General features: G+C 42.1%; 1 protein-coding gene across 5 annotated transcripts in view; it reads left to right on the top strand.

Moving 5' to 3' along the window:
- LOC128700680 (ELAV-like protein 4) overlaps window positions 1-20,000 on the top strand; it is a 148,740-nt gene that overhangs the window by 93,209 nt on the left and 35,531 nt on the right. For 3 of the 5 annotated variants that reach the window (XM_070097222.1, XM_053793982.2, XM_070097223.1), the window contains exon 3: window positions 7,576-7,617. The exons of the other annotated variants lie outside the window; for them this stretch is intronic. In XM_070097222.1, the coding sequence (XP_069953323.1) occupies window positions 7,576-7,617 (42 nt within the window). The remainder of the gene's footprint in view (window positions 1-7,575; window positions 7,618-20,000) is intronic. 5 annotated transcript variants of the gene reach the window in all.

Raw genomic sequence — 20,000 nt, forward strand, 5'->3', positions numbered from 1 at the left:
AGTATTTGCTCGCAAGTTAATTTTAGTATAGCATGTGGCATTTTTTTCACACTAGATTCAAGAAAAATAGATAAAACTTATTACATACACAAGTGATAGTACGTGTATGGGTGCGTTATGTTGTGATCGAAGTCGGCATGTTGCATGTTCCCGTATGTCCACTCTGAACATCCTTTATTTGTCACTGCACTCTTAGCTTTCGGTCTTTTATTGGTTCATGTTGCAAGAACCTCTTGCCTCTGTCACTTCGTTATACTTTGTATCACACTGGTTAATAAATTACGACCACCTCAGAAACAATCCCGTTTAATTGAAACAGTATCGTTTGTTTATAATGAGGTAAGAAAATAGTTAAAATGACACTAGTTTATACGATGGAAGGCTTGCAGAAGTAAAGATCGTCTGAACACTCGCCGGGGGCCAGCTCCATCCTTTCTACCAGTATTCTCCTCGAACGAGCTAACTACTAGGGCCCTTGCCATTCCTTAGTTGTCTGCCTTTGGGCTCTCCATCTCTCCAACCTCCACTTTCTTACAATCATCAGTACATGTACCTTCAACAAGAGCCTATCGTATGTTCTTTTCAGATGTACATAATTGCTTTAGAGATATGAGAGAGTTGATTCTCTGATTTTTCCCTCTGCTGGAGTTTGTAGCTCATCTGTAGTTTGGAAAAGAGAGAATCGCCAAAGTTCTTCCTGTAACTAATGAGGAGAGAGCAAAAACTGAGTATTGTGAGTGATTGGTAGTAGTAGTTCTATTGTTCAGTGGAATATTTTGCAAATTTGAATCTGGCATTTATAAACGAGTGTTATAATCCAGAATATAGTTCACAATCTTGAGAATAAAAATATATTTCAGAAAATTAAGATTGTGTTCCTTGTTAAAGAAACAATTTACCTTAGGCTATTTCCTGAAATGTTAGTTTGACAATGGAGCTAATAGTCTTTTAATTGCATTGCATGGTTTACTAGCATGAGTCAGTTGGCCTCTTGCTGTGTTTATATGTACGTATTGAGTTTGGTCTGAGATTGACCTGTATAGCATAGGCCAAAATGCTACCTACAGTTTAAAATTCTGGCCTAACTTATTGGGATGACCTATTTCCACTAGTGGACTCTGCTCACCTATGACGCCGTCTCTAACTGCTGCACCTCACCTCTGGTTCCAGTCTGTCTTCAACCTCGTGCCTCAGTTTTAGGATAAAGGACTGAATACCTTCAGTCAAGGCTAAGAGACTGAGCACCTCAATATATACAAGTAAGCACAATAATCTACTCTCATTTCAACATTGATCGTCGTTTGTATAAAACGTGTGATCATGTATAAGCAATTAACTTTTTTCCAACATTTTACTGATCTGGTTTTTCATGAAAAAATGCAAATACCAAGTTTCAATAGCGAAATAGGACAAACATTATCATTTTTTTTTACTTTAAGCTTTGTTTAAATTGAAAATTTGTTAATCTCCCTGAAAATGAGCGCAGGGGACTCTGAAGAAGGAATTTAAAGCACGTTGAAAATAAAGGTGCCATGGAAAATTTAATGGGTGCTCACATGAGACGAGATGAAACTGCATTTTTTGTAGCATGCGAGGACACAGTACCCGCCCACTCGTCTCGACTGAATGTGTTGACGATGTGATGCTGTTGGCATACTTGACATTCAAATTAAATGACATGACCCTGCTGTAGTACTCACACGGTGTTTAACACACCCGTTCTAATTCCGACACAGTAGTAACACTTAAGCTGGGCATATTGAAGCGCGCGGATTAGTGAACTTATGGAGAGTAAGTAGAGTCGTGGAGTATTGAGAAGAGCGAGAGAGTCGTGGAGTATTGAGAAGAGCGAGAGAGTCGTGAACTCAAGATAAGAGTTTTAAGGAATTTTGTAAAAAGTGAGAGCTTGTGTAGACAAAGAGATTGGGGGCAGGATTATCGAGTAGGAAGTGATTTGAACTTGTGGGTAGAGAAAGAAATTCAAGGAAGACAAGAATTGAGTAATTGGGAGGAGTGAGGTATTCCAGGGAGATGTTATAGACAGGCCCAGCAAGGGTAGTTGTGTGAAAATAGCTTATGGCTTGCTTTTGAAAGGGTTACCATGTAAAAGAATTTGACATACCTCAATCTGGTGTGATTAAAGTTAATGTGCATAGGTATTCTGACAGCCTCACTTTTTTCAATATTGAAAAGTCTTGTGTCAATTTGAAACGCCTTAACATAGCTACCCCAAGATTTATCTCCCTCACCTCCAGACACTTCATTCACTACTATCACTCAGTCCTAGGACTAACACTTTTATCTAATTAATAAATGTTATGGAAGAAAGCTTTACACCTTCCCACATCGAAATTAGAAGGTAATTAATCTTTCAAAGAGTTTCAGACTTTAAATGCCGCTAAAGTGCTTCTTTTGCGGTCATCGACCCAAAAGTTTTCAATATCTTACTAGCTCGCCTGAGTTATTAATCGTAATTAAAATGTTTTAGATGTTAAAGAAAGTAAAGCGAAAATTGTGGAATCCCTCCCTTCCTCATGGAATTCTTCGGGTGATCTTGGCATGAAGTCATTTGGGACAAACTGAAGTTAAAGCTGCCATAATTTAATTTATTAACATTTTTAGAAAATCATCCCTCGGTATTACTTGCTCTATATTGTTCCGGCTGTCTCGAATAATCGGTCTTAGATTATATCGTAATCGCTTGACACATTTTTTTCTTTCAATGTTAGGCTAGTAAATAAATTTTGAAAGATGTAAAAAGAAGTGAGAAAATGTATACATTCAGACTATAAAAGGAGGATAACCAGGGGTCTAAATCCTCATTAACGCAGTTTAGAAGAAGAGAATAACTTTGAAACAATCTTGACATATAAGATAACTTTTCAGCCTTTTAGAAAATTTACTTAGAAAAACGTGGGACGATTCGCAAAGAATGCACAAGCCTCTCTTGTTGTTGCTATTGCTGTTGGTGCACTATTAGTCAGAAAAATCACCTGAAACAGGACTTTCCTAAGATAAAGCATTTAGTGGTGCACTGGCATGCGGTGCTATAGACTGATGTTGCAGAGATAGGTTTGGCCGCAGCTACAGTGCCGCGGTAATGATTGCTAAGGCTGTAACTGCAAATTTATTTAAATAGAAAACGCTGAAGAAACATGTACAGTAATTGGGTAGAAAGAGAGGTTGTGGTTTAGTGTGCAACTGTGTTGTTATAAGGCAGTGAAGTTAGAGGTTTGGTGTTCACTGCTGCCAGCAAAAAATTTGGTATTTTGATAGGCTAGGAGTGGGTTATATACATGCATGTGGGATGGATGATTTCTGGGGCATTAAGAGGGGTAGGTTAATCGTTAGTCGCAGTAGGGATGTTCTGTTGGAATTGGTGATGGTAGCTGTTATTATGCAAGCTGTAACTAACACACGTTGTATTTTCATGTAAGTGGTGCTCTGATGCCAAGGCCGTAGTTCACGTGTACACTAAAACACTAAAATAAGGATTAAAGGAAACCTATGTAGACTGGGATGCCTCAGCGTATATACCGTGTTGGGTATGTAGGTTGAGGTATGAGGCTGGTGGTGGCATTTGCACTTTGTAGGAGGAAGAATGGCGAGCGGGCAGGTAAGGTGCCAGCCACCTCTTACCTGGGACACCTGCAAAGGTATCGATGACCTGCTCTGCTGCCGCTGCTGCTGCCTGCGGTGTCGCACTAACTCGTGGTTAGCGTGGTGAGTTGCCAAGGCAACCTTGATTGTGTACATCTAGCTTAACTAGCTTAGTGTAAATAGTCGAATCATAGCTCCTGACCCCATTTGAATATACATAGGTAGATAAAGGAATTTATTAGGACATTTATATACGGGTTTGTTTGTTCTAGGAAAAAGTGTTCTGTTATCGTTGCGTTGATTTGTGGATTTGTAAGAGATTATCTTTTGGTTATAGTGAGTGTAAATTATAATGGTGTGTGCACGTGTTTGTAGAATTTGAGGCGTTCATGACGTGTGCAGCAAGCTAGGGAGCGGGGTTGGCGGCCACGGGATCTGGCGCCGAGACGGTTTGTGTGATCAGTTTTTTTTTTTTTGTTTTAGATGCCGGGCATTTTATGTGAGCCAGGAGAACTTCATTGTGGTTGCTGGCTGTGGACACTTTGTGAGGTGTTGTGACCGTTGGCTGTGAGGCCAGAGACAGTACTCGCAGGGTGCGGAATTAATGGCGCGTCCGCTACACTTTGTTTTAAATGCCATGCTGCCGGTGCCTCTCGCGGCGACTAGGCTGGCTGTAGTAGTGATACCCGCCAGACCATCAGCATGCTAATTCTGAACGAAATCCATATAATTGATGTGAGGATAAACGTTAAAGCCATGGCCTGGGACACAAACTGCAACAATCTGGTTGACGGAACGAAAGTGGGAAAACTCGAGAGATAGCATTTGTAATATTTTCATAGTTGAACATGGAGGGAGTGTGACTATAGTTCAGAAGACCTTCGTCAGTGTGTGTGACGTATGGCCGTAGGTTGTTTCAGATAGTTTAGTGTAGATATCTTAGTGCTCTAAATTATGCATTGGAATAACGTATTAATTATTAAGTCAGCGACACTAAAATGTGTTGGTTCATAAATGGTTTCACTATCAGCAGTATTTTTTTGCGAAGAGCGGGGGTGTGAGCAGGTGGGCGAGATGCCAGGCTGAGACACACCTGTTATACTAGGTGCTGGGGCGCCTTGACACAGGCCATTCAGCCTGCTCCTCATCCATATCTTACATCCTGGCCAGTGTCCTTGTAACTTGTGACGTTGCCATGTACACACACTACTAGTGTTGTGGCCCGCCGCTCCCAACCACCCCACATTGTTACGTGTTAAAGCCATCAACACATGATCCCCTCTGTGCGATCTTGCCTATTTACCTTCCTTAACACTGCTTCCTTCGGACCCCCCTTCCCCTCCCTTTTCTGTCTCGACTTTTTCATCGAGCGTCTTCTCCGCCCCGACACCACCTACCGTGTCATCACGTTAGCCTTGCCACGTCTTTCCCGTCCTTCCCTACCGCTTACTTCCCGATGTTGTTAATTAAAATTTCTGTCTGCAAGGGCTCACTCATTGTATCTTAAACCCCTCCTGCTCCACCTCTCCTTACCTATCCTTATCAGCGCATCTTTACCCCCTACCTACCCATTGCACCCATTTCCATGACTCACCCTTCCTCCACTGAATTCTAAACCCCCCTCCCCCATCCCGTTTTTACTCTCTCTTTTCTCTCCGATTTTCTATTGCTCTCAATCCTTAGCCTGCTTGTTCCTTCCCAATCCCACTTACCTTAATTAAACCATTCTTTTGATAGCCAACTTTTTTGTTTTGTTTTACCGAATACTACCCATTCTACTTTAAAACTCTCCCCTTCCTATGTTGGCCACATTGCTATTAACCTCTCTACACTTCAACAATGAATAATAATTTCGTTTTTTGTGTACACAGTAGGTATTACTTATTCTCCTTAATGTGAAATATTTGTAGTCTTGCATGTTAGTTGCCAGCACCAAGCGAAATGTCTTACCAGTGTATATTTGCAATACAAGTGATTAGACTAATTTTAACTTAACAATCAGGTACATCAGGAGTGCGTCGCTACCATATTTTGCATAATAGACTGGGAACAAAAGCTATGTTGCTTCGTCATATTGCATCACACAGGATGGGTTTCATACACTAAGAGTTAAGCAAGATTGTAAAAGGATATGGATGTTTACCTTTAAGGTGTTGGAGCGCGGAGTGTTTAGGTGGGTTGGAAGGACGAGAGAGGGGGAGGGGAATTGTACAAGGGAGTAAACGAGGCGAAGTTGGTCTATGACATGTCTGCAGTGGGGCCGTTGTTGTTTGTCCCTTGACGTACCTGTCATGTTTATTGACCACTAACGCTCTTTGTCCGCAGGAGTAATTTGTCGTGGCAGCCGGTATATGTTTGACAGGACGTTAAGTGCCACAATGAAGCATTTAATAACCATCATTTTTGGTTGATCTGCTGTCAGACTGTCAACCATGAATGACACAGACGGAGCTGAGGTTGGAGACTAGTGTAGATTTCAGTGGTACACACACACAAATGTTTTAGCCTCTCGAAAGGTGATAGGCGTATCTTTTTTTCACCATAGTCTTATTTTTTTATTCCCGTTTGAATAACATTGGCTACGATAGATTTAAACCTACGCTGCCTTCTCACCCCAGCCATCGCCAGCATACCGCACATTATTAAATAAACTAGTTGGTGTGATAGTTTATATTTTGACACCTATAAATTTCTGGAATATGCAATCTGATTTCATTCATATTATACAAGCACCTATAATGTCATGTTAAGGCTCGAATGGGAATGCCCATAAATACCAACAATATTCATCACATCTGCTGGAAAATGGAAGATTAATCGTGTACTTTTATTATACGTTTACTTAGTTATTGAATTGTATGAAAATGTTTTTATGAATTAGTAATTCATGTAAAAACCGCCATAGTTGGGTTAGGTTAGAAGTGAGGTAGAGGAAGAGTAAGATCTATGAATTTTTAGTTTTACAGCTTAATTTGAAGGATACTTTGCTGTTGCTTTCTTCTTTTGCACTTTAATATATATATATATATATATATATATATATATATATATATATATATATATATATATATATATATATATATATATATATATATATATATATATATATATATATATATATATATATAATATATATATATATATATATATATATATATATATATATATATATATATATATATATATATATATATATATAATATATATATATATATAATATATATATATATATATATATATATATATATATAATATATATATATATATATATATATATATATATATATATATATATATATATATATATATATATATATATATATATATATATATATATATACACACACACACACACACACACACATCGTGCCTTATATGTAAAACTGGTCAGTTAGCAAGAACTCGTTTATAATTAAGTCCCTTCTAAAATTTTCTCTTATACGTTTGAAGATGTATGTTTTTCATATATGTTAATGTAAAAATTAATAATTTTGTGCCAAAAGAACCTTAGACAACTTACCTAACCTTATTATAACAAGCTCAATTTAATTTAGCCTAATCCAACTAAATATATTTTAGATAAATTTACAGTAATTTAATAAATACAATGAAATATACTTTTTTCGTTAGGTTCAGAATGATTTTTTTGCGAAATACTTTTTTCGTTAGGTTCAGAATGATTTTTTGCGAAATTATTGCATGCACAAATTTTCGCTTACCTTATTCGGCAAGAAGAGCTTTGCTATTTAAGCCAAAATAGCAAGTTTTACCTATTCGGCACGACGTATATAAATTGTATAGTTATATTGTAGAACTAGTTTTTGGCTTTTTTTTACTTATTTTTATGTTGAATATATCTGAATATACAGTGATGTAGTTGCAAATATTTATGATATATTGTTTACATATTGATAGTGTTGCAGAACAAATGGTTTGGTAAGGACGGCATGTGTCATAAGGTTTTCTTACCTGCAGGTGAGAGTGACGCTGATGGTCTAATGGCCACCGGGCCCAAGTGTGAGTCATTGAGTTTCGTTCTTTATTGACACTGTATCTGTTAACATGCGTGTTGTGTACATACATGCTCGCCTGTTTGTGGCTCACCTCTCTATTATCTACGAATGATCACACCTGGCATCATGCATGCTCTTAAATCTATGTACTGAGTTTTTCTTCCACTACTTCCTTATCCAGATATTTCCACTTCCTAACCATCCTAAGACTAAAGAAATATTTTCTAACGGCTCTTTGATTCTTTTTCGTTTGTGCATGTTCTTACCAGTGATTATACTGTCCTGACATATCGGTGATATATGTCTTGAAACGTGGTATTATTAGTTAGACAAACTGTGCATTATCAGATGGACAACATTAGTGGTCACTTTATTTGACCATTTACAGGTATCAACATATTTCTTGCTTACGTAGTATTAATTTCGGTTTATTAAAAAATCTAATTCAGAGTAATCGTAGTTTTCCCGATTTAATTGCATCAGTATTAACTTATCTCTTAAAACTTTTAGGGATCGTTTAGTCAGACTATTTGCCATTGCAAGATACATGTAGGCAAATACACAAAGGCGGGTAATTAGATGTACCTGTTAAATGGCATTCGTGCAGCAGACGAGTATATAATTATTAATGCATGTCAGTGTGTATAAAAGTTAATCTACTGTTCGCGCTGTTTTATATATTCCCAATTTGTATAATTATTCTTTTGATTATTTTCGGATGAATTATTTATTTTAATTTAGTCATTCTGGTTTCTTATATTGTGTAGGAAAATTGGCATTAATTATTCGTTCTGGTAGTGTTAATGCAAGCTATAACTCTCGGGTTAGTTTACCTGGAGAGAGTTCCGGGGGTCAATGCCCCCGCGGCCCGGTCTGTGACCAGGCCTCCTGGTGGATCAGAGCCTGATCAACCAGGCTGTTACTGTTGGCTGCACGCAAACCAACGTGCGAGCCACAGCCCGGCTGGTCAGGTACCGACTTTAGATGCTTGTCCAATGCCAGCTTGAAGACTGCCAGGGGTCTATTGGTAATCCCCCTTATGTATGCTGGGAGGCAGTTGAACAGTCTCGGGCCCCTGACACTTATTGTATGGTCTCTTAACGTGCTAGTGACACCCCTGCTTTTCATTGGGGGGATGTTGCATCGTCTGCCAAGTCTTTTGGTTTCGTTGTGAGTGATTTTCGTGTGCAAGTTCGGTACTAGTCCCTCTAGGATTTTCCAGGTGTATATAATCATGTATCTCTCCCGCCTGCGTTTCAGGGAATACAGGTTCAGGAACCTCAAGCGCTCCCAGTAATTGAGGTGTTTTATCTCCGTTATGCGCGCCGTGAAGGTTCTCTGTACATTTTCTAGGTCAGTAATTTCACCTGCCTTGAAAGGTGCTGTTAGTGTGCAGCAGTATTCCAGTCTAGATAGAACAAGTGACCTGAAGAGTGTCATCATGGGCTTGGCATCCCTAGTTTTGAAGGTTCTCATTATCCATCCTATCATTTTTCTAGCAGATGCGATTGATACAATGTTATGGTCCTTGAAGGTGAGATCCTCTGACATGATCACTCCCAGGTCTTTGACGTTGGTGTTTCGCTCTATTTTGTGGCCAGAATTTGTTTTGTACTCTGATGAAGATTTAATTTCCTCGTGTTTACCATATCTGAGTAATTGAAATTTCTGAGCCTTTTGAGACAAAATCATTTGCTCAGTGTTCATTTCTCTTTTATGCCATAGATCGTTCGCTTGTTAAGTTGGTGTGGTAGTAAAGTAGGGTTGTGCATCAGCAGAACTTCCGTATTCCCGGATGTGGTGTCGTCAGTAGTTTTTGGCGCACAACCCGTCCCTGAGAATTGTTATCTGGTGATTGGATTTGGCCTCTCGCTGCTGACAAAGGAATGGTGCTGGGGATGTCTCCCAGTATTTAAACGCTTCTTTCTAGATAGTTGAGATTGTACTTGTCATGTATACGTACTGGGTAGGGCACCCTTTTCAAACAGGCTAATTGGACTTTAGGTAGGTATCGAGCAGGGTGATACTTGGAGTATGTATTAACTAGGGCTATGTTACGGGTACGGGTCCCTGCCACAGGTACAAAAAAAACCGAGACCCTATTACGGGTACGAAACAGATGGAGCCGTATTGTTGGTACGAAACCGGCGGGGCCGTATTGCCGGTACGTAAGCCATATCTCTCATTTTTCTGCACTGAATAATTCAGAGGGATTTAGCCATTCGCCTTCCAAAAACGTACGGGTGCGAAACACGAACCATTTAATGGTGGGGGTCGTATTAAGGGTACGAAATATGAATTTTATTATTGGTACGATTTAAATATGAAACTTAATATACTGGCTACGTATTACGCGTACGAAATAGGGGAGGTTGTATGTGCACAAAACATGCGGGTCACATTAGGGGTACGAAACTTGCCGGGCCGTATTAGAGGTACGGAACACAGCCATATCACCGATTCCATTTTCCTTCTAAGAAATAAAATCGGCAGTCCAAGAACATTTACAGTTTAGATAAGAAAACTTGGTGTCTCGATGGCTTGAATGCCAGGGTGGGGTTGCGGGACGGAGACCGGGTAGTCTGGGTGTAAATAGCCAAATACTTGGGCTTGGCTGAATTAAACGACCGCGTTCTTCGGTCCTATTTGGTTTCCTGTATGAAATCCTAAATCTTTGTTGTTAAAATATGTGGGTATACTCCTCCTCTAGTAGAGTCGTTATTTTGCTTTATAAAAAAATTAAATTTATTAATTTATTATGAGGAACGTCAGTAATAGTATGTGAACTTCTTGATATAGTATTCGTACTAAGTGTAACTAAAGAAACCAATTGCTAAAATTCGAGAGGAAAATAACACTGGGGCCTGGAGGGAGACGAGGGGGGGGGGAATCGGGGCGAAAAGAAAGACGGAAAGGAAACTAAAAAAGTGGACCGTATGGGGAAAAAAACGAAAAACGCAGAGAGGCGTTGGGAATTTAAAAATTATGTGGTAAATTCTTAGAGGAAGTGGCAGCAGAAGAAAGTGAAAAGAGAAATTATTGATAAAAGTAAAAGTGAAAGGTGGGGATTGGAGACGAAGGTTTTTTGTTGACTTTTTTTTTTTTTGGTTAAAAAATATTTTATGCTGGTGAAAGGAGTGGGTGTTCAAAGGAACTTACCAGCTCTGGTTCCCCACCTATCCCACCGCCCTCTTCCTTGTTAACTTTGGTGATATGAGATGTTTTATGATGTGACAGGAATCATGCCGGTCGCAAGTACATATCATACAGGTCGAGATTAAAAAAATGGGTTCGTATAATAATTGTTGTTTAAAAGCATTTAGGTTTTGTAATGCAAGCGTAAGCTATTTTAAGAATTTTTCCGATTTCATATGTTTGCGATTATTAGAGAAATCCATGATGAAAGATTGAAGCCTTAAAATGTAAGATTGGGGTCTGTATTAGCCCGTCCTCTTAACCACAGACAACGTGGCATTCTTGTAAAAAGTCAAATTGGTGGCTTTTGACGGAACCTTGAACACGAAATGTGACTTAATTGTATTGGGCCTACAATTGCACAGACTTCACGTGACCAGGTGCATGGTTATGCTATACTATATAAAAAAGTAATACTCATGTTTCTGGTTACCAGCATCATCTGGATTTTACTAGATATCTTGCTTGCATTCGTTGACAATAATATGTAAACATTTGTCAAGTGCGTATTGTCAAGCCAGTCTCCACTGTTAGTGTTGAATTTTACAGACATCTCCCTTTCCACATGTCTCTTCCTGCTCTCTGAATTTTCGTATATTTTAGTTTTTCGTTTTCGTGACGTTCTCTGCGTTTCAAAAATTGGCTCTCTCAATTTGCTCTTCCTGTCTATTAAGGGCCATCCCCCCAAATTTGCTCTACCTGGGGGGGCCCTCCCAATTTGTGTTGTTTAAATTTTGACTAGTAGTCTTGTATTACTGTTATAAAAGTTCTCAGTACGTTTGATCACATTCAGTAACAGAAAATAGTTTGTGGAGGTTCTCATCGCTGGAAAAATATTTGTGGCGAACGGCGGTGGTGGAATCACATGTGTTAGGTGTTGGTTTATTCTTCAAAGTCATTTGACACGGGTCTTTGTCATAATATGACCCATTGAGTAGTGCCCTCACACTGGCGTGGGCACGCAAAACGCAATATCAGACACGTGTGAACGAGGTAGCAGTTGGTTGTATTTCGGCCCACGGCAGCAGCGATCGCTGGTTTTACCTGTGCTGAACTCAGGTATCAGAATCCAGTATGATTTTAAAAGTGGTGAATATCGCCTTAATAGGGAATTTGGTGGTGTGACAGTTGAAATAACAGGTAGTGAGTGAGGTGGTCTGTGCACCCTCCCAGTTATCCTCCGGTTTCATTAGGAGCCACACTCATGCTGACATTCCCTTCGCTATTGGCCTCGGCCACAGCTACACTCCAGGGGGGCAAGACCAGTCTAAAATTGAGGTGGTGGAGCGCTTTATAATTGAGAGTGAAACAGGAAATGCGATTACAGACAAAACATACAGGAATAAAGTAATTTAACCAAACAGTTAATCATCCAACTTAAACACTTTTTTTCCGAACGACACTTGTGATATATCTTAGATTTATCCCGTTGTTTTTTTTTTTTTTCGTCACCGAAAATGTTTACCGCTAAACATTCCAGAGGTCTGTCTTGAAAATAACTTAGATCGATTTGAAGGAAGTTAATTGGAACTTTTGTACTATTTTGGGTTTCGTTGTCACTTGATAAGTTTTCGAAGTACAAAAAGTATAAACAAAGACAAATTTAAGTTGCTTCACTATGGAAGACTGGAGGAAATAGTAGCAAGAGTCGAAAGTCCCGTGTGTGAAACTTGAGTATTGTCAGATCTTGCATTCACAAGGATCACAATAATGTTGCCATTGCTACCGCAATGAAAATAATTGGCTGGATAACTAGAACTTACAAGACAGAAATTCTAAGTCACTCTTCAAGTCACTTGTTCTCTCCGTCCTAGAACACTGTTGCATACTAATTGCCCCTTTCAAGGCAGGCAAGATTGCTGAGCTTCTATATACACTTAATCTAGCATCTGAATTACTGCTTGAAATTACTTCAAGCGAGAAAGATGCACTATAATTTACACCAAGAAAATCCTGACTGGTCCCAAACCTGAACACACATTCTTCGTATGACAGCCAAGAGATTAAGCAGACGGTGAAAAATACCCCCGACTCGACGCCCTCCTTAAGGGAAAAATTACCAGCAAACCTATAGTTGTCTTCAAGAGGGAACCGGACAAGTTCCTCAAATCAGTGCCTGACCAGCTAGGCTGTCGTTCGTACGTTGAATTGCGTGCCGGCAGCAGTAACAGTCGGCCTTGGACCCCAGGAACCCTGGTCTAGGACTGGACCACAGTTACTTCCCAAAGTTCGGGTAGGCACTTACTGTATCTAAAAGGTGTAAGAAGAATAATTCGAGGTGCAGAGTAGTAGAAGAAAGAATGCATTCACTGAGAGGTAACCTCTCCTTCCGAGAGTATATACGTAAGTCTCCACACTGCCGCTTGATCCTCAGATTGTTTCAGACTATGGAACAGAACTCTTTTCCAGGCTGAGGGACTGATAACCTCAAATCAAGGGTGATGGACTGATTACATCGTCTTCACATCTCTACTGCTCCTGCCTATTTTTTGTACTCGACTGAAGAAGTTTAGTTTATACCTGGTCATGACATTTCAAACAAGGCAACAACAAAGATTCCATTAAAATATATGCACCTGACGCATTCTCGTAAAAAGTTGTAAATTCTGTTTATTGGCAGCCTTCGAGAGGTCTGATACTGCTTATAATTATCATTTTGGCTCCCCTTAACCGTGCATGTAATGTTCAACTATGAATCTATCTGCATCTTGGAAATATAGAATTGCACGTGGGCTCATGCATAATAAATATACTTTCTGCAAGAATATGTTTGACAGCCTCCCAAAAACAGGATAGTCAGTGGATTGTGAACATGCATAATTCATGAACCAGGTCATGCCCAATACTCCGGACTCGCTGTATATTCCACTGTCGCGTCGTTTTCCTTTTGCCTTGATAGTCGACTTTATCCACATTTGCAGTGCACAAGGAACATACCTCCTAGGCAGGCTGAAGCCCCCTCCTCTCCAGTCTTAACCTAAATCTTTTACAATGATCTGGTTCTTACCTGCAACCAAAAAATCGTTGTGTGTGTGTTCACACACACACACAGTGACTCGACCCCTGCAACCACAACTAGGCGAGTACACCCACCCACATACACATAGGGTGTTTCAAAAAGATGGACCCAGTTTCAAAGCAGTTTTGCTTTGATGAACTGGAAAGAGGAGACAGAGGAGAAGCAAGAGACTACATAATAGGAACACTTCAGTCTGGAAGTCCCAAGGTGGTAATTGCAGTGATGTATAACCCACCAGAGAACAGCAGGAGGCCAAGGCAAGAGTATGATGAGAGTAATAGAGCGATGGTTGACAGACTGGCTGAAGTGGCCAGAAGGGCTCTTGAAAGCAGGGCAAAGCTGCTGATTATGAGTGACTTCAATCACAATGAAATCGACTGGGAGAACCTGGAGCCACATGGGGCCCAGAAACGTGGAGGGCTAAAATGATGGAGGTGGTACTGGAAAACCTCATGTAAGAACACGCAAGGGACACTACCAGAGAGAGAGAGAGAGAGAGAGATAGAGAGGAGAGGATGAACTAGCAAGACTGGACCTAGTATTCACCTTGAGTAGTGCAGATATTGAGGACATCACATATGAAAGACCCCTGGGGGGCAGTGATCACGTGGTTCAGAGTTTCGAATACATAGTAGAGTTACAGGTGGAGAGGGCAGCAGGAAGGGCAGACCAAATGAAGCCAAACTACAAGAGAGGGGACTACACAGGCACGAAGAATTTCCTGCACAGAGTTCAGTGGGACAGAGAACGGGCAGGGAAGTCAGTAAACGAGATGATGAAATATGTGGCAACAATATACAAGAAAGCTGAGGAGAGGTTTGTATCCAAGGATAACAGAAATAACAAGAAAGCTAGGATGAGCCCTTGGTTCACCCAAAGGTGTAGAGAGGCCAAAACCAAGCGTGCTAGAGAATGGAAGGAGTATAGAAGGCAAAGGACCCAGAAGAATAAGGAGAGTCGTAGAGCCAGAAATGAATATGCACAGGTAAGAAGGGAGGCCCAACGACAATACGAAAATAACATAGCAGCGAAACCCAAATCTAACCCGAAGCTTTTGTACAGTCACATCAGGAGAACAACAGTAAAAGACCAGGTAATTAGGCTGAGGAAGGAAGGAGGGGAGATCACAGGGAATGACCACAAAGTATGTGAGGAGTTCAACATGAAATTCAAAGAAAGTGTTCACAGAAGAGATAGAAGGGACTCCAGAAAGACGGAGAGGTGGGTTACACCAGCAAGTGTTGGACACAATGCATACAACCGAGGAAGAAGTGAAGAGGCTGCTAAGCGAGCTAGATACCTCAAAGGCGATGGGGCCGGATAACATCTCTCCATAGGCCCTGAGAGAGGGAGCAGAGGCGCTGTGTGTACCACTAACAGCAATCTTCAACACATCTGTCGAAACAGTACGACTACCTGAGGTATGAAAGACAGCAAATGTAGTCTCAGTTTTTTTTAAAAAGGGAGACAGACACGAAGCATTAAACTACTGACACGGTTCCACACAAGAGATGAGAGCAAAAGCTGGAGAACCGGCAGGGATAACAGGGAAGGCACTGCAGTGGATCAGAGAATACCCGTCAGGAAGACAACAGCGAGTCATGGTACGTGTTGAGGTGTCATAGTGAACGCCTGTGACCAGTGGGGTTCCACAGGGGTCAGTCTAAGGACCGGTGCAGTTTCTGGTATTTGTGAACGACATGACGGAAGGAATAGACTCAGAACTGTCCCTGTTTGCAGATAATGTGAAGTTGATGAGAAGAGAAGAATTCAATCAGACGAGGATCAGGCAGAACTACAAAGGGATCTGGACAGACTGCAGGCCTGGTCCAGCAACTGGCTCCTGGAGTTCAACCCCACCAAGTGCAAAGTCATGAAGATTGGGGAAGGGCAAAGAAGACTGCAGATAGAGTACAGTCTAGGGGGGCCATAGACTACAAACCTCGCTCAAGGAAAGAGATCTTGGGGTGAATATAACACCAGGCACATCTCCTGAGGTGCACATCAATCAAATAACTGCTGCAGCATACGGGCGCCTAGAAAACCTAAGGACAGCATTCCGACATCTTAATAAGGAATCGTTCAGGACACTGTACACCGTGTACTTTAGGTCTATATTGGAGTATGCAGCACTAGTTTGGAACCCACACCTAGCAAAGCACGTAAGGAAACTAGAGAAAATGCAAAGGTTTGCAACAAGACTAGTCCCGGAGCTAAGGGGTATGTCCTACGAGGAGCGGTAAAGGGAAATCGACCTGATGACACTGGAGAACAGGAGAGATAGGAGGGGATATGATAACGACAAATAAAATACTGAGAGGAATCGACAAAGTGGACAGAGAGAGGATGTTCCAGAGATTGGACACAGCAACATGGGGTTAGAAGTTGATGAATCACAGGGATGTTAGGAAGTATTTCTTCAGTCACAGAGTAGTCAGGAAGTGGAATAGTCTGTGAAGTGATGTAGTGGAGGCAGGATCCATACATAGCTTTAAGAAGAGATATGATAAAGCTCATAGAGCATGAAGAGTGACCTAGTAGCGACCAGTGAAGAGGTGGGGCCAGGAGCTGAGAATCTACCCCTGCAACCACAGCTAGGCGAGTACAACTAGGTGACACCCTCCCCCCCACACACACACACACAGACCAGTGTCAATGACGTATATAGTATGCAAAGTCATGGAGAAGATTATCAGGAGAGTGGTGGAGCACCTGGAACGGAACAAGATAATAAACGGCAACCAGCACGGATTCATGAAGGCAAATCCTGTGCCACAAACCTGGAGTTTTATGACAGTAAGAGAAGTAAGACACGAGAGGGAGGGGTGGGTTGATTGCATTTTCCTGGACTGCAGGAAGACCTTCAACACAGTTCCTTACAAGAGATTAGCGCAGAAGTTGGAGGATCAGGCGCGTATAACAGGAAGGGGACTGCAATGGATCAGAGAATACCACACAGGGAGGCAACAAAGAGTCATGGTACGTGATGAGGTATCACAGTGGGCGCCTGTGACGAACGGGGTCCCACTGGGGTCAGTCCTAGGACCAGTGCTATTTTTAGTATATGTGAATGACATGATGAAAGGGATAGACTCTGAAGTGTCCCTGTTCGCAGATGTGAAGTTAATGAGGAGAATTAAATCAGATGAGGAACAGGCAGGACTACAAAGAGACCTGGACAGGCTGGACACCTGGTGCAGCAACTGGCTTCTCGAATTCAACCCCGCCAAATATAAAGTCATGAAGATTGGGGAAGGGCAAAGAATGCAGACAGAGCATAGGCTAGGTGGATAAAGACTGCAAACCTCACTCAAGGAGAAAGATCCTGGGGTGACCATAACACCCAGCACGTCTCTGGACGCACACGTCAACCAGATAACTGCTGCAGCAATCATGTGGGCGCCTGGCAAACCTGAGAAGAGCATTCCGATACCTTAGCAAGGAATCGTTCAAGACACTGTACACTGTGTACGTCAGGCCCATACTGGAGTATGCAGCACCAGTTTGGAACCCACACCTGGTCAAGCACGTCAAGAAATTCGTGAAAGTACAAAGGTTTGCAACAAGGCTAGTTCCGGAGATCAGGGGAATGTCCTACGATGAAAGGTTGAGGGAAATCGGCCTGACTGCATTGGAGGACAGGAGGGTCGGGGGAGACATGATAACGACATACAAAATACTACGTGGGATAGATAAGGTGGACAGAGAGAGGATGTTCCAGAGAGGGCACACACAAACAAGGGGTCACAAATGGAAGCTGAAGACTAAGAAGAGTCACGGGGATGTTAGGAAGTATTTCTTCAGTCATAGTCGTCAGGAAGTGGAATAGCCTAGCAAGTGATGTAGTGGAGGCAGGAACCACACATAGCTTTAAGATGAGATATGACACACACACACACACACACACACACACACACGTGCCTAGGACCAAATGGTAACTAACGCGCGCGACCAGTGAAGAGGCGAGGCCAGGAGCTCGGACTCGACCCCTGCAACCTCAACTAGGTGAGTACACACACACACACACACACACACACACACACACACACACACACACTCTTGGGGTGAGTATAACACCAGGCACATCTCCTGAAGCGCACATCAACCAAATAACTGCTGCAGCATATGGGCGCCTAGCAAAGCTCAGAACAGCATTCCGACATCTTAATAAGGAATCATTCAGGACCCTGTACACCGTATACGTTAGGCCCATATTGGAGTATGCGGCACCAGTTTGGAACCCACACCTAGCCAAGCACGTAAAGAAACTAGAGAAAGTGCAAAGGTTTGCAACAAGACTAGTCCCAGAGCTAAGAGGTATGTCCTACGAGGAGAGGTTAAGAGAAATCAACCTGACGACACTGGAGGACAGGAGAGATAGGGGGGACATGATAACGACATACAAAATACTGAGAGGAATTGACAAGGTGGACAAAGACAGGATGTTCCAGAGATTGGACACAGTAACAAGGGGGCACAGTTGGAAGCTGAAGACACAGATGAATCACAGGGATGTTAGGAAGTATTTCTTCAGCCACAGAGTAGTCAGTAAGTGGAATAGTTTGGGAAGTGATGTAGTGGAGGCAGGATCCATACATAGCTTTAAGCAGAGGTATGATAAAGCTCAGGCTCAGGGAGAGTGACCTAGTAGCGATCAGTGAAGAGGCGGGGCCAGGAGCTCGGACTCGACCCCCGCAACCTCAACTAGGTGAGTACACACACACAAAGGCGATGGGACCGGACAACATCTCCCCATGGGTCCTTAGAGAAGGAGCAGAGATGCTGTGCATTCCCCTAACCACAATCTTCAACACATCCCTTGAAACTGGGCAACTACCTGAGAAATGGAAGACAGCAAATGTAGTCTCCATATTTAAGAAAGGAAACAGAAATGAGGCACTAAACTACAGACCTGTGTCTCTGACATGTATTGTGTGCAAAGTCATGGAGAAGATTATTAGGAGGAGAGTGGTGGAACATCTTGAACGGAGCAAGATTATAAATGAAAACCAGCATGGGTTCATGGAAGGCAAATCCTGTGTCACAAACCTGGAGTTTTATGACAAGGTAACAGAAGTAAGACACGAGAGAGAGGGGCGGGTTGATTGCGTTTTCCTAGACTGCAGGAAGGCCTTTGACACAGTTCCCCACAAGAGATTAGTGCAGAAGCTGGAGGATCAGGCGCATATAACAGGGAGGGCACTGCAATGGATCAGGGAATACCTGACAGGGAGGCAACAACGAGTCATGGTACGTGAAGAGGTATCACAGTGGGCGCCTGTGACGAGCGGGGTCCCACAGGGGTCAGTGCTATTTTTGATATATGCGAACGACATGATGGAAAGAATAGACTCTGAAGTATCCCTATTCGCAGATGATGTGAAGCTGATGAGAAGAATTAAATCGGATGAGGATGAGGCAGGACTGCAAAGAGACCTGGACAGGCTGGACATGTAGTCCAGAAACTGGCTTCTCGAATTTAACCCTGCCAAATGCAAAGTCATGAAGATTGGGGAGGGGCAAAGAAGACCGCAGACAGGTGGACAGAGACTACAGACCTCACTCAGGGAGAAAGACCTTGGGGTGACCATAACACCGAGCACGTCACCGGAGGCACACATCAACAAAATAACTGCTGCAGCATACGGGAGCCTGGCAAACCTGAGAATAGCGTTCCGATACCTTAATAAGGAATCGTTCAAGACACTGCACACTGTGTATGTTAGGCCCATACTGGAGTATGCAGCACCAGTCTGGAACCCACACCTGGTCAAGCACGTCAAGAAGTTAAGAGAAAGTACAAAGGTGTGCAACAAGGCTAGTCCTAGAGCTCAGGGGAATGTCGTACGAGGAAAGGTTGAGGGAAATCGGACTGACGACACTGGAGGACAGAAGGGTCAGGGGAGACATGATAACGACATACAAGATACTGCGGGGAATAGAGAAGGTGGACAAAAATAGGATGTTCCAGAGAGGGGACACAGAAAGAAGGGGTCACAACTGGAAGCTGAAGACTCAGACGAATCACAGGGACGTTAGGAAGTATTTCTTCAGTCACAGAGTCGTCAGGATGAATATCAAATGGTATACAATACTGACAGGTTGGTAGATAAGACACACAGGCAACATTTAGGCAACTTTATTCCGAAACGTTTCGCCTACACAGTAGGCTT

This window comes from Cherax quadricarinatus, chromosome 56, assembly GCF_038502225.1.
Source record: "Cherax quadricarinatus isolate ZL_2023a chromosome 56, ASM3850222v1, whole genome shotgun sequence".
NCBI classification, from domain to species: Eukaryota; Metazoa; Arthropoda; class Malacostraca; order Decapoda; family Parastacidae; genus Cherax; species Cherax quadricarinatus.